The 15,312-nt window shown below is 46.3% G+C and overlaps 1 protein-coding gene across 1 annotated transcript in view; it reads right to left on the reverse strand.

The window, feature by feature from the left end:
* The window catches only part of EPHX2 (epoxide hydrolase 2), a gene marked incomplete at its 3' end in the record, with an annotated part of 433,424 nt that extends 433,141 nt beyond the window's left edge, over positions 1–283 (reverse strand). Inside the window, exon 1 of the mRNA XM_086948495.1 lies at positions 145–283. Within this exon, the coding sequence (XP_086804621.1) occupies positions 145–257 (113 nt within the window). The remainder of the gene's footprint in view (positions 1–144) is intronic.
* Between the last annotated feature and the right edge of the window lie 15,029 nt (positions 284–15,312).

A 15,312-nucleotide genomic window follows, 5' to 3' on the forward strand; every position in this document is an offset into this window, starting at 1 on the left:
CAGGTTTGCAAAACACATTAATAAAAGGTATTGTCATTTATAATGCCAATAGCTCAAACTCTAGCAAATGCGAGACCTATTGCATTGCAAATGCTTGTTGCATTAATCCTTTGGCATGTTGCATTAATTCACTCCAGACCTTACCTGAAGTGGCTCAGGGCCTGCTCCTCGCTCTGTGGGATCGCAGGCAACACGGGGCGCAGCATCAGCACCCCGCCCAGATCAAAGACAACCGCACCCCTCTTGAGAGCGGCCATTGTGCAGCGCACACTGATTCCAAAGCAGAGTACAAGGTACAAGCCAAGACGGGTGTATATGGCACTAGGAAAGAGGGCGGAGTCAGGGCACAGGGGCGGGGCCACAGGAGCTTGGAGGAGTTGCAAAAGCAGGTGGTATGGGTAGGCGGTGTGGGCAAAGTTCGAGGGGCGGTGCCGTATGGGTATGAGCACGTAGAGGGCGTGGCCTGAGTTAGTGCCTGGGCTAGTGACAGGGGCGGGGTCAGTGGGTCCGAGGGTTGGATGGGCGGGGCAAAGAAGCTCTCCCTCCCGGAACCGAGGCAGTTCCTCCACCCACTCCCCTGTGAATCCCGGGCAGCGTGGGCAGTCGTACAGCCAGAGACGCTACAGGATTGGGCTGCTGGGCACACGAGTGCGATGGGTCACATCTGGGCACCTGCCAGCGGGCGCAATCACGTGCCGACCTCACACTCGGGTAGTAGAAGCGCTATACTCTGAGAAATCAGGATACTCTCTGTACTGGGCATGTTTCCGAAAGGTTTCATGTGGAAGTCCCGGTGATATGTTGTCACATTATTAGCGTGACCAAACACGAGACGGCTGCAGGTCAGGTGGCATCCGCAGATGTTACAATGCACATGTTGGGGGAGTCTTTTGCTCGGCGGCCATTATTAGTACAATGGTAGCAGTTGAAATAAATGCATCAAACTGTCCTAGTACTGAATCCTGGTTGGCGCAGATCGGAATAATGGTGTGTATTCTTAGTGCTGCGAGGCCCCAGCCTGCAAGGGTAAGCACTGTGAATAAGTAGATTATTATTTTAAAACAGTGTTACTCGGTATAAGATAGGAAACATGTGCAGAGATTGTTTCAGATAAAAGAAGTGATGTAAAAACATATTTAATAATGCTCAAACTCTACCTACTCGCAAGGCATGAACGTTTCTATCAGATTGACGCATTTCGGAACACAGCTGGGAACACCTTTACATTACCCCCAAAAATAATATTGTTTTTGTCACAATGAAGCTCAAAGGCCTACACTTGCTCCCAAGGACTCTTTAGATTTGCGGATTAACCACTTGCGTACATTTACATTTCTTTTAATGCAGCAAGCACTATGATGAAAAACCCTGTTTCTTCTTGCCCCCCACTTTCAGACAGAGGCCCTTCAGGGCAGCACTAACCCTTCACTATTGGTTGCTATTTAACAACAAGCATTGGCAAACTAAAAGGTCTCCCCTATCAGTCGCAGTCCTTGCAGGCTGGTTACAGCGGTGGAGCCACGTTGGAGGGGATTTCGAGGAACAATGCTGGGGAAAAGTTAAATAAATAATTGCTTTTCTCTCAGCATCGTCCTTCGAAATCCCACCAAACGCGGCCCCACCACTGTTACCTGCACGGACCGCGGCTGTCGCCTATACAAGAGCTATTGGCTTTCGCAATGTAGTTTTGCCATGTTGTACACCAGTGTGGCTGCTGTTCTACATTGCTAAAAGTTAGTGCTGTGAAATGTCCTAGAGTATTGGAGTATATTGGAATGGGGGGAGTACAGTGTTGTAGAGTTGAGTATAGTTCAGGGCTACAGTGGCAGAGCGTGTCATAAAGAATGCATTGTTGTAGAGTGGTGTCGTAGAGTGCAGTAGCGTAAATTGGAGTGGTGTAAAGTGGATTGGAAAGGGATGGAAGAGAGTGGAGTGGATTGAGGTAGGCGTGTGGATTGGAGTGGGTGGACCGGATGGGGTGAATTGGATTGGAGTGGATTCATATGGGGTGAGGTGGATTGGATTGGGATGGATAGGAGTGAAGAGGAGTGGGGTGGGTTGGGTTGAACTGGGATAGAGAAGGGTGGTTTGGAGTGGAGGGGGTGGATCTGACTGGACTAAAGGGGGGGATTGGATTGGAATGGGATGGATTGGTTTGTAGTGGTGTTAATTGGACTGGAGTGCGGAGGGCTGGAAGGATTGGATTGAGTGGGATGGACTGAAATGGGGTGGGATGGATTAGGGTGGACTGGAGTAGAGTGGAGTGGATTGGGCTTCAGTGAAGTGGGTGAGTTGGATTGTGGTGGTGTGGAATGGAGTGGGGTGGATTGGACTAGTTGGGTGGACTGGCGTGGGATGGAGTGGGGTGAATTGGAGTAGTGGCATGAATTGGAGTGGAGTAGTTTGGATTGCAGTGGGGTGGATTAAATTGGATGGAATTGAGGGGGTGAGGAAAACTGGAATGGGGTGGGGTTGATTGGATTGGGGTGGATTGGAGTGGGGTAGATTGAATTTGACTGGATTGGTGGATTAGATTGGAGTGAAGTAGATGTGATTGGGTGAGGAGGATTGGATTGGGGTGGATTGGAGTGGGCAAATTGTTTTGTATTGGGTTGGTGCAGATTGGAGCCAGTCAGATTGTTTTGGATGTAAATTGGGCATTTTGTTTTGTATTGAGTGGGGCAGATTGTTTTGGATTGGAGTGGGGCAGACTGTTTTGGATTGTAATGGGGCAGATTGTGTTGGGTTGGAGTGGGGCAGATAGTTTTGGAGTGGGGCAGATTGTTTTGGATTGGAATGAGCAGATTGTGTTGGAATGGAGTGGGGCAGATTTGGTTGGATTGGGGCAGATTGTTATGTGGCAGATTGGTGTGGGCCAGATAGGTTTGGGCAGATTGGAGTGGGGCAGATTGTTTTGGAGTGGAGTGTATTGGGGGAAGTGGTCTGAATTGGATTGGGGTGAGGTGGATTAAATTGGATTGGGGTAGATTGGATTTGGGTTTGTATTGGTTGGTGGTGAGTTGGATTGGAGTGGGGCACATTGAAGTGGGCAGATTGATTTGGATTGGAGTGGGGCAGATTGTAGTGGGCGGATTCGAATGGGAAAATTGTTTTGGATTGGAGTGGGGCAGATTGTAGTAGGGCGGCTTAGAGTGAGGCAGATTGTTGTGGATTTGAGTGAGGCAGATTGGAGTGGGTAGGCTGTTTTGGATTGGAGTGGTGTAGATTGTTTGGAATGGGGCAAATTGGAGTGGAGTAGTTTGGATTGTAGTGGGGTGGATTGGATTGAGAAGGATTAAACTGGATTTGGGTGGGGTTGATTGAATTGAGGTGGATTGGATTGGGGTTGATTGGAGTGGGGTAGACTGAATTTGGCTGGATTGTTGTGGGGTGGATTGAATTGGAGTGTGTGGATTGGATTGGAGTGAAGTAGATGTGATTGGGGTGAGGTGGATTGAATTGGAGTGGGGCAGATTGTTTTGTATTGGAGTGGGGCAGATCATGTTGGATTGGAGTGGGGGCAGATTATGTTGGATTGGAGTGGGGCAGATTATGTTGGATTGGAGTGGGGCAGATTGTTTTGGACAGGAGTGGGCAGATTGGAGCAGGGCAGACTGTTTTGTATTGGATTGTAGACCAAGTACATGCCTCCTTACACTACTACAGGTTTGTGGAGCTATGTTGTTTCTTTGTTTGTGTTTTCAGGCCGTCTCCCTTGTACACATACACACACCACAAAATGCATGTGCGTGTACATAAACAAATGCATTTCTGAAAAAGTTGTTAAAACACCAACAGCACTTGTTTATTTTTATTTCAGGATTAAATGGTATTGGAGCGCTTGTTCCGTCCTACATCTTCCCATAGAGCTAACACAAGCTGATGGTATTGGAGAGCTTTAAGACATCACCAGTTACATTACACAATGACATAGTCATTGTCGTAGGCAATGGGAAGTGTAAGAGATTTGCTCAGAATCACAAATTGTTCAGCCGACGCCGAGATTCGAACCCGGTTCCCCAGTTCTCCTGACTTCAGCTCTGGCCCTTACGCCACATCCTCACTTCACTTCAAAGCTCAACTGTTTGTCACTATCACTTCCACATTTGTTCAGCAAGTTTTCTTCAACACTGAACAAGCAGTGGCAAAGCCAATAGATCTTAGCAATGCCCAAACTATTGGCCTTGTCAATGTGAATGTCTGTTATACATGTTGTCTAGCAGCACATCTGCTGATCAGTATGGCTGAAAGTCACTGAAAGCCCAGAATCACAGGATGTTGTCTGGCACGAAACTGGTCAAAGGACATGGAAGTATCCTCCCCTCTCTCCAGCCGCTCCTCTGGGAGGGATCCTGAAGTAGTTCCAACCCTTTCCCTAGGGTACTTAAGGGCTCACCTGTGCGTGAGTTCTTAGTTGCGTCATGGGAAAAGACTCAAGCCTGAAACTATGTTGTACTTTGACCTTCTGGACACTTGGACTTCGTTCGACTTATTCTGGAACCGAGGCTGCACCAAGGAAGGCTCCTGCTGATCATGGTCTCACTGTTCTTCAAGTCTTCTTCATCATCTGTGTCAGTGCTTCTTCCAGGTTTTTCAACAGACCTGTGGGTATCAAGGCCACCCAAAGAAATCTCCCTTGGAGTGAATGAGTCTCTCCTATGCATCTGCAAGCACCGCAATGAAGCTGACCGGTCTGCTCCTCCTATCTTCCTGAGGACTTTAAGAGGCCCAGCAACCCAATCCTTGGTACTGCCACACCCTCAAGGCCTGACTTGTCCTCTCTGCAATTTTAAGGCCAGTGTCCCTTGTCGGAACAGTTGGACCCAAACCCCTGTGCTCTGTATCGACTTGCCATTGCCAAGGCTTGTTGGCTCAGCACTCCAGAGATCTTGGCACTATAAGAAGTTCCAGTCTCCCAGTCTCCAGCATCTCTTCTCTCTAAGCTCAGCGTCTTTACTGCATCCTCTGCACCGTGGGCCTTCGTTTCTTGGTGAGGTGCTCGGGGTTCACTTGCGACTCCTGTGCCTGTGAGTCCTCCTGAGGGTCTTCTCCTGCTCCAGTGGGTTTCCCTGCTTGCCAGAGGCCTGCTCTGACTCTCCTGTTGTTAGTGAATCCTATGGACCTTGCAAGTTCCAACGTTGCTCCATCTCAGTTCTCCATGCCAGTTGCAGCTACCAAGGCTTAATGGTGCTCCCTAGGGAAAACGACCACCTAGTCACCGGCACCCGACGTTGGACAGCTGGTGCATGACACTTAGTCTTCCTCGCATCACCTGGTGCTCATAATTGCAGCAACAAGGTCACTGTCAACTCTTCTGAACCGTCTAACATCTGTGGAAATTGCTCTTCTGTGCCTCCTGGTCACTCCTGAGTGGCATAGACTCTATCACCTCTGCTTGCAGGTACTTCACTTCCAGAATCCACCCCTGGATTCCATCAGACTACTTCCCCTTCTTCTCCAGAGGCATTTTTCTTCAAGTATTTCATTGTTGTCTACAGAGGTTTCCGACGTCTCATCACTCCTATGCACCTGGCTTCCCTGGTGTAGGTAACCAAGTCTCTGTGGTATCCACGGGTGGGGTGGCTCGCCAACCTGCCTTCCTCCAAGGGAATTCTTCGGGGTACTTTGGGAAGGGTCCTTCTACAAAACGCCAACCACAACTTCTCTATTGACTTCCACTGGGCACGTGGCTGTGTTCCCATTCTGCACACAGCCTCTGTGGGGCTCCTGGGTACTTGCCTTGGGTGGGTTCTTGTGTACCCGGCTCCATTGGATCTTCTGGTCTAAGCCACGTCCTCTTCTTCAGTTCGCATTCCACTTTCTTAGAATATGGTTTGGTCTCCCCCTGACGACTACTGTATATTGTGCTACTTACTTTATTGCATTTGAAGTATTATTTTGTATTTGTGTTGATATCTCCAGGTAGGAGATATATCAGTGTGTTAGTGAGTGTTGTGTAATAAATAGAAGTATTTTTATATATAACTTACATCCTAAGTTTAACTGGCAAAACAATCTGCTTACACTCCTTCAAGACAAGCTTGAAGACTGCTCTCCACAGGCACCACTTTGAGAGCTTTCTATGGGTATCAAAGACCACTAAAACAACTATAAGAGTTGCCTGGATTAGTGCAAGGTGTATCCCTTACATAAGTGTGTACCATATACTAAGCCAGGCTCCTACATTGGTAAGCAGTGGTTTGGATTTAAGCCTGCAATGTTTTACCATTTAAGTGTTTCTCAAATGAAAAATCATCTCTATTAGGCGCATATAAATACTTTTGAAATTTAGTAAGTTCTACTGAACTTTTTGGCTTGGTAGTTAAGGGTCTAGCACAACCCTTTCTCCAATCTTTGGAAGTTTAATTTTCACTATGGAAGGTATATGAAACACCACACTAAACCTATTTACAGTGCCTTTAGTTGAGGAGGTCAGTGGGTCTCAACCCTCTTGGTACAGTGATCTCAAGTTCGAGGAACCCAGGACCATAGCTGCATATATTTATTTATTTATTCATTTATTTATTTATAGGTTTTATCGACCCCGGAGGGGTATCTCAGTGCAAAGGACACAGCAGGTTAAGCTGAAAGACCACAGGCTAGAAAAGAAAGGTTTTAAGAAGCTTTCTAAAGCAAAGGTAATCTGGACATTGTCGAAGTTATATGGGAAGCTTATTCCAGTAAGATGGAGCAAGGTGAGAAAAGGCTTTCCCTCCTAACCTTGTTCTCTTAATCCGGGGTACCTTGAGAAGGGATTTGGTGCCAGAGCGGAGGGTTCTAATGGGGAAGTATCTGGTGAGTTTTTCGGCAAGGTAAGAGGGGCCATTATTATAAAGACTCTTATACACTGTACAACATATCTTAAACTGCTCCCACTGGTGTACTGGAAGCCAGTGGAGTCGGCGGAGAAGTGGAAGGGATGGAGTCCTAGGAGGGGCGTTCCGAACAAGGCGTGCATCGGTAGTTTGAACCACCTGCAAACGCTGCAGAGACGACTCATTCGCCAAGATCAAAAGCGCATTACAATAGTCAAGGCAATATAGGAAGATAAAGACAGGTAATAACCCTAACACAGAGCAGCTCTTTGAGATGCTCCTTTAGTATGACCTCCAGAATCCCGAGAAGCCAGAAGAGCAGGGTAACTCTGGGGTGCGTGAGGCCCAAGAAAAAGAGACAGCGGTGGCTAACCCCAGTGACCACAATTCGGAACCTGACCAGAAGGAGGCTGAAGAGCCCTCACTGGTGAACTCTAATCCCCATGGGAATAGTGCAGATAGTACAGATGCAGTCCCTAGAGGTAGGTCCCCCTTTCCTCCCCATGAGGGGGTGCACAGACTCCATGGGAGCTCCAGGTCCTCCTCTGTCAATATTACATCCTCTAACCATTCCATAGGGACCTCCATCTTTAGCCAGAGCAGGACTCCTTGGGAAGGGAGTACCACCTACTCAAGCTTGGAGAGCCAACCTCAAGAAGAAGCAGTTGGCCCTTAATAAGGAGTCCCTGGGAGTTCAGCGGGCTAGGAAGAATTTGGGACTAGAGTCCCCTGGTGGCAGCACTAGCCAACCTAGGGCCAGGGAACATTCCTTTGATACTAGGTACCTGAGCAGGATAGTCCCTCCCTATCAGGAGGGGCAGACATCCATACATGGATCCCTGCTTTGGAGATGGCCTTTAAAGTTCAGAAGGTCCCTCATGGGCAGTGGGCAGCTATTCTGTGGCTCTCCTTTGCTAACAACGGTAGAGACAAACTTCTCACTTTTAGGGAGGATGATGCAGATAATTACTCAGTCCTGAAGAGTGCCCTCATAGATGGGGTTGGTTTAACCTCTGAACAATACTAGCACCAGTACAAGTAGTGGTAGTGCCCCCAAGTGATTAGTAGGGTTAACCTTGGGTTCTGAAGTGGGTTCTGGCGTAGTCAGGACCGCCACTCGGGTTGTTTTAGCTTGTGGTGGTGGCATGAAACATGCCACCTTACTAGTAACCACCACTAACTTGGGCAAGTACAGACAGCAGCCGTCCATTAATGGTCAGGAAGCTGTAGCTTACAGGGACACAGGAGCCAGCGTCACTATGTTGACAGAAAAAGTAGTGTCCCCTTACCAGATCCTACTTGGACCAGTGTACAAATTCACCAATGCTAGCAATGTCAGGACAGATCATTGCTTGGCAGTTGTGAATCCCAGCTGGGGAGGGGTAACTGACCCTAAAAGAGTTGTGGTTTCCCCAGACCTACCTGTGGACTGTCTGTTGGACAATGATTTTGAAACTTCAGCCTGGTCTGAAGTGGAGTTTAGGACACATGCAGAGATTATGGGAATCTCACCTAGTGCCTATGCTGTTACTAAGACTCAGACCAAACATGTAAGCACAGAGGGAGCTATGGATCCTGAAAGAATGGACCAGCCAGCTCCCAAGAGAAGGAGCGGGAAGGGTAAGGACTTATCCATCTCCCAGACTCCCATTGAGGATCAGTTTCCTGAGTGAGATGACCTCATACCCTGTTATGTAACTGTCCCAGGGGAACTTGGGCTTGACACAGAAGAGTTCTTGGGGCTGAGGGACCTGCCAGGGCAGACTTGAGTCTGGAGCAGAAAACCTGCCTCTCTCTTGATCAGCTCAGGCAACAAGCTTCTGCTGAGGAGATATGGAATGTCTGTGGGTCTGAGAGTAGAGACCACAAGCCTGGTGCCACCAGGAGGTTGGGCATACCTCAGAAATTCTGGGGGTCCTGGCACATGACATTCCCCTTGTAGGACATCTTGGGCAAAGCAAAACTTGGAACAGGCTTGTCCCTCACTTTTACTGACCCTACATGTCTGAAGACACCAAGGAGTTTTGTTGCACAATTTATTTTCAACCTTTAACGTTAATATGTTGATTATAGATGATTTGATGACTTCTGCTTGTGACAGCAATAATATAGAAAAAGCTTTTCCTCAGTATGTACACCATAAGAATCTCAACATTGTATATATTATCCAGAATATTTTCCGCAAAGGACGGAGCTCTGAAACCATTGACCTGAACTCCAACTATATGGTTCTTTTATAAAACTCTAGCGACAAACTTATAATAACGGCTCTAGCCAGACAGATATTCACTGGATACTCTAATTTCCTTAGAGAAGCTTTTGAGGTTGCCACACTAAGACACTATTAGTACCTTTTTTTAAGATTTAAATGCTGACACGCCTGAGGATTATAGAGTATGGCCAGGCATTTTCCCCGGATCTTCCTATAGGCTATTGTCCCAAAAAGATCTACCCGGGTATAAAAAGAAGTTGAAAGAAAAAGTTCCAGACCACTTTACAGCCACATCACCAGATGGACATGTCCACCATGGAACTACGAAATCCAACTCTTTTAAGACTGCTGGTCTCGTAGTCACCCCAACAAAGAAAAGTTCTACAGAGTGTAGCTTATGAACATTTAGTAGCCACTATCTCTGAGATAGCCCTAAATACCTTGAAGGGCTATGTCCCTTTGAGTTGTTAGCAAATTAGAGTACTTAAAGAGAAATGTAAACTTGTAAAAAAACTTAGCAATAAAACAACTTGACAATGCGGCGAGCGCAAGGTAAGTGTGTTTTTATTTTTTATTTAATTTTACTTCTCATGTTGTATGATTTACCCGACCCTCACACCACCCTGCCTCACCACTCTTACCTATGCCGGCCGCTACTGGGTAATGCCATATATGGCTCTAACCTGCTCAGCTTGGTCAGGGAAGCAACACAAACACACATCTTTGCTAATAAGAAAGTGCCTATCGATTGGGACGCCTTCTTGCAGAGTCTAGAGGAACTAAACCTTCCATAATCTGTGCTGGGGCATTGATGGGCTTCAAATCTGCTTAGAAAATGTGAAAAACTATGCTGACAACCTTTTGATATCCGTTCCCCTGCATCGTTTTTCCACGACCCTCAAAAAACACATTTGCTCATGACCCCCTGAGTTACCCTGACAAAACTCATAACTGATTAACCTCCCACAGAGCACTCTTGCCCAAAAAAAAGAAAAGAATGTCCTTCAAGAGATTGCTTTGTTTGTATACTATTTGTTTTCTAATCAAATTAACGTAATGGGCATTTTGTTTTCATTGCTGCACTCAATGTATTATTGAGAACTGTATTTATGCTGGGTAACAAAATAAGCTGTCATTTCTTGGTTTTCGTATGTACCTCATTTTTAGGTCTAGCGCCTAGCGTTGCAACCACACGTGCAGCGCGAGACCTCTTGTATGGGCTTTAGAAAGCTAACCACACGCATGTACGTGTGGTTTTGCTTTCTCCGGCTGTTATTTGCTTACGCGTGCTTTTTAAAAAATAATACAGCATGCAATTGGGCAAAGGAGGACGCATGTCCTGCCTTTGCCTCTCCCATTCCCACTGGTGGCTAGCACGCGCAGCAGCACGCGTTCGCCTCGCTGCTGCTGCCGCGCTCCCTCCCCCTGCTCCTCTGTGGTGCGCGCGCACCACTAGTTACTGTAAACGTGACAGGCCATAAATGCTTCCTGGCACGCCACTTGGGGGCGCCTCCTCACATCCGGCCCCGGCGTCGCAGTCAGTAAATTGAGGAAGCGCTGGGCCGGGGATGTTGCTTCACACCAGAAATCGAGGCCACGGCTCGTGACTGTGGGCCGACCCTGCAGGATGAGGCGGCCGGGGGAGCGGGCCTGTCAGCGCCGGGAAGTGCTCATCGTCCACAGTGGGGGCAGAGCGGCCCTGGAGACGGCTCCTTCAGACGACCCGTGTGCCCCACGGCGCCTGTGAGAGTGGAGCAGGCCGTCGATCCCCAGTGTAGCGCAGACAGCCTACCTGCACTCCAAGTATGCCTGGGCTGGTGGCGTTCAGCAGGTGCTGGGCTATAGCCAGCGACGACCTGGTGTTCCCCGGAACCTTCTAACTCTTCTACCAGATCATATGATGAGCAGAGCGGCCTGACTTTTACCACGCAGTGGGAGGTGACTTTGCTCTCTCATGGTGTGCATGGAGTAAGGCACACACGGAGGTAAACATAGAGCTGTCAGTTCTACTCGCCTGGGCGAGCCTCTGGCTGCTCTTCCCTGCTTAAGAGACCGAGGATGAATGCCCAGCATTTGGTAGCTGCCTCGCTGCTAAAAAGTCAAAAGTGAAAAGATTAAGCAATTTCTTACTTAAAACAACCCAAAAATTGGCGATTTGCGAAAAGTGTCTCGGAGAGTGGCATTTGAATTATACAAGATGTACAAAAGCGCTGCAAAGATAGGTGTGCAGCTCCCTGCCACGGGCATTTAATACAATTTTCACGGTCTATTAATTACTCAAATCAGGATGGATTTTCTTAACTCCTTAGGCACGGTGCTCGTGTGCTCATGACGAGCTGAGTTCGTCATGAGCCGTGGAACGCTCACACACAGGGATAATTCCCCTGCTGTGCTGAATGTTCCACGAAAACGGGTGTGGCAGTGACGCGCTCAGCTCGTCATGAGCACACAAGCACTGTGCCTCATGACGAGCTGAGCTCATCATGAGCACCGAGGCGCTGTGCACTCCCCCCGCCCCCAGGCACAGCGGGGGAATTACCCCCGCTGCGAAGGGGTTAAACGTCAATCGTGATAAAGTCGAGTTTGCCAATTTTATTTAAATGGCAACTAATACCAGACATTGAGTGCTCTCACGTTTAACTATACTCTACACACAATATTCTGAGGTGTTTCTACAGTATTTGCATTTCTCGCCATGGTGCTATATTTTTAAGTGCCATTTTTCATATTGTGTTTCACTATGGGGAAGTATTAATAATAGCACTTTTCACGAAGGCTGGGGTACTTTTCTATGTGCTGTTCCACCCTTTTAACAGGAACGCTATACTCCAAATTGGGGTCTCAAACTTTGCCGATGATGAGAGCTGCTTCTGATCAATGGGGACTGAAGCCCTGCAGACACATGCTGTGGACAGCTTGCTGTCAGTCCGAATGTTTTAGCGCACTGCAGCATTTCTCCCATTTGGGCTAGTTTAGGTTGCATGCACACATTATTATGTACAACATTATATATAGCATAAATGTATAGTGTACATACATTTGCACATTTTCTAGGCACTAGTGTTTAGATAACTTTTATATTACTTTGTTTAGCCTCTTCCGCATGTGTCTAACACACAAATAGACACACTACTTAGTGTAGAAATCTGTATATTTTAGCTTATAGTTGTAAATATGATAACTCTAAAGCGACGGTAAAAGTATACAGTAAAAAGCTTAAAACCCCCTCAGCTTGCTCAGTGTGAAAGTAGTTGTACCATCTTCTTTGTTTTACTCATTTCTCTTATCTGTTTTTGTGTGTTTGTATTTTTGTGTGTCTCTCTGTTTCTGTGCGTGTCTGTGTGTCTCTGTGTCTCAGTTTTTGGTGTGTCTCTGTTTGAGTACGTGTCTTTGTTTGTGTGTGCGTTTGTGTGTATATATGCCTCAGGCCTCTGTGTCTTGCTGTGAGTATGCATCTTTGCCTTTGTGTGTGCATTTATGTGTATGTACTTCTGTCTCTGTAGTTTCTATATGTTCATCTCTGTCTGTGTTTCTGTCTCTGTGTGTACATTTTTGTCTCTATATGTGTATCACTGTCTTTGTGTGTACAGCTCGATTCTATATGTGCGACTCGGTCTTTACTTTTTTATCTCTGCATGTCTTTCTCTCTATGAGCGTCTCTGTATATGCATCTCTTTATGTGCAACTCTGTTTGTTCAAGCCTGTCTTTATATTTGTTTTTGTCTCTGTATATGCATCTTTGTGCCTGAATTTACTATATGCCTGTTTTATGTGCATCTCTGTCTGTGCGTCTGTGTCTAAGTTTATCTCCGTTTGTGCATCTCAGTTTCTGTTTGTGTTTCTGTCTCTGTGTGTGCATGTCTGTGTCTGCATCTCTGTCTCTGTGTGTCTGTTTCTATGTGTGTGTGTTTTTTCCTGTATGCGCAACTTTGTCTTGTGTTGGCTCTCTGTCTAAGTGTGTGTTTCTGTCTTGGTGTGTGTTTGTTTTTTTTCTTGGTGACTGAGTACCTGTTTTTGTGTGTACATCTATTTCTGTTTGGCGTCTGTGTGTGCATCTGTTGTAGGTGCGTTTGTCTCTGTGTGTGCGTCTGTGTTTGTGTGTGCATGTGCTTCTATATATCTGAGTCTGTATGTGTGCATATCTGTTTCTCTGTGTGTGCATGTCGGTCACTGTGTATATCTCTGTCTCTATATGTGCGTCTGTGCTTCTGTGTGTGTTTGCGTTTTTGTAAATACAACTCTGCATGCGTCTTTGTGAGTATGCATTTTTGTTTATATGTTAATGCACATACAAATAAAAAAAATAAAAAAAACAATCTCATTTACAATGCCAAAAGCTCAAACTTTTACTAATGCGAGACCTATTGGATTGCAAATCCTTGTTATCTCTAGTTAAAGTAACCAAGTATTTTTGTGTAGTATTTTATGCCTAATAGCATGTATTTTATAACTGGCTCATTCATTGTACAACTATTACATCTGAATATGCATTTTTCTATATTTTTATAATTGCTAAGGTCAAGAAAATATTTGTAATTTTACGTGATAAAATTGTAATTAAATTCCTCTGCATTTTTGATGTTATGTAAAGCTGGTTTCAATGAAAGGGAGGTGTAGATAATGAGTCAAAATAAAACTTCCCCTGCTCCTCTTTTACATTTCATAAAATCAAATTTGACAATGACCTTGTTATCATTCTTTTCAACAATTTGATAATATTCCTGCCCACAATATTGGGTGATGCACACCCAAGATTAAGCTTGAACAGATCCTAATCCAGTGCTACACAAGACACTCCCTTGGTAAGCTTTGAAAAATCTGATCCCACCATCCCAATCCTATTATACACCTTGATTCGCAAACATATAACTTTATACGCCTTGATTCAAAATATTATCATTTTATACACTTTTGATTTAATTAAATCATCATTGTATACACTTATGATTTGGTTTAATTATAGTTATTGTTAGACCTGGCATCTTTGGCGTGGTTTTCCCCTATCTTTTTGCCTCTACCTCCTGTATTTTTGATGCTGTGCTGGATTTCGTTTTTGCTGGTTCAGATGCTTTGGAGAGTCTGCCACTGCTGATCAGTGCCAGAGTGTAAGTGCTCCCTGTGTAAATTGTTATGATGATTTAATATACATGATTGGCATATTTGTATCACCAAGAAGTTCCTAGTAAATGCACTGGGTGTGCCAGGGCTGATGATGACAAATGCTACTAGTGGGCCTGCAGCACTGATTGTGCCACCCACATGAGTAGCCCCAAAATGGTGTCTCAGGCCTGCCACCGCAGTGCCTGTGTGCAGTCTGTGAACTGCCATGTCCTCCTGGTCAGTGTCCCCACTGACAAGGCCTAACCCTTCCCTTTTTGCGCACATTAGTCACCCCTATGGAAGGCTCAAGGTACCCCCCTGGGCAGGGTGCAGTGTATGTGAAAGGTAGAGCATGTACTTGTGCAGGTGACATGCTCTGGTACTGAATTACAGACATTTTAGTTTTTCACTATTGTAAGGCTATCTTGCTCCATAGGCTAACATGGGGAATGCTGGCTACAGTGGCTACCAGCATATCTTCCCATAGGAACAAGATAGGACATAAAAGTCTGGTATCCCTCAACTCAGAATTTAATAACACATCTTTTAGGAAAGGTTGTTTTTAAATCCTGTGTTTGAGAACAGCACTTTTAGAAAGTTGCTGTTCTCTTGTCTGACCTTTCTGTGTGCCTTGGCCTGTTTGTGTATTGACTGTCTGGTTTGAGAGTGACAGGGGCTGGGGATTCCCCAGGAGGCTGGCTGCGTCAGCCCTAGGCTGAATGACTGCATTTGCAACTTGAGTGGTGGGAGGAGATAGCACCTGGGCCTGAATAGGGCTATGCCGGCCTTCCACAATGCTGGCTCCACCTCCTACTGGGCGGCTGACGACCCTGCCCCTCACTCTGAAAGGAAAGGAGAAGCCAGGAAAACAAAGTGCTCAAGAAACACCCAGAACTGGTTCAGACCGGGCTCAGGGCCCACTTGCACAAAGAGAACAAAGACTTTTAGGGGTATAAGTACAGGACCCCTGACAACAGAAAATTAGATCATCCTGGAATCAAGAAGGAACCTCTGCCAAGGATAAAGCTGAAACTGAAGAAGGAAGATTGTCCACCTGTTGCTATGCTGGATTGCCCTGCTGTTGCTTTGCTGCAGAGGAGAGGGGAAGGACTTTGCTTTGTGCTGTGTCCCCTTGCTTGAATGAATCTTCAAGGGCCTGAGAAGAGCTGGCTCCCTGTTTTGAAG

The sequence above is a fragment of the Lissotriton vulgaris genome, unplaced genomic scaffold (genome assembly GCF_964263255.1).
Source record: "Lissotriton vulgaris unplaced genomic scaffold, aLisVul1.2 SCAFFOLD_254, whole genome shotgun sequence".
NCBI lineage: Eukaryota > Metazoa > Chordata > Amphibia > Caudata > Salamandridae > Lissotriton > Lissotriton vulgaris.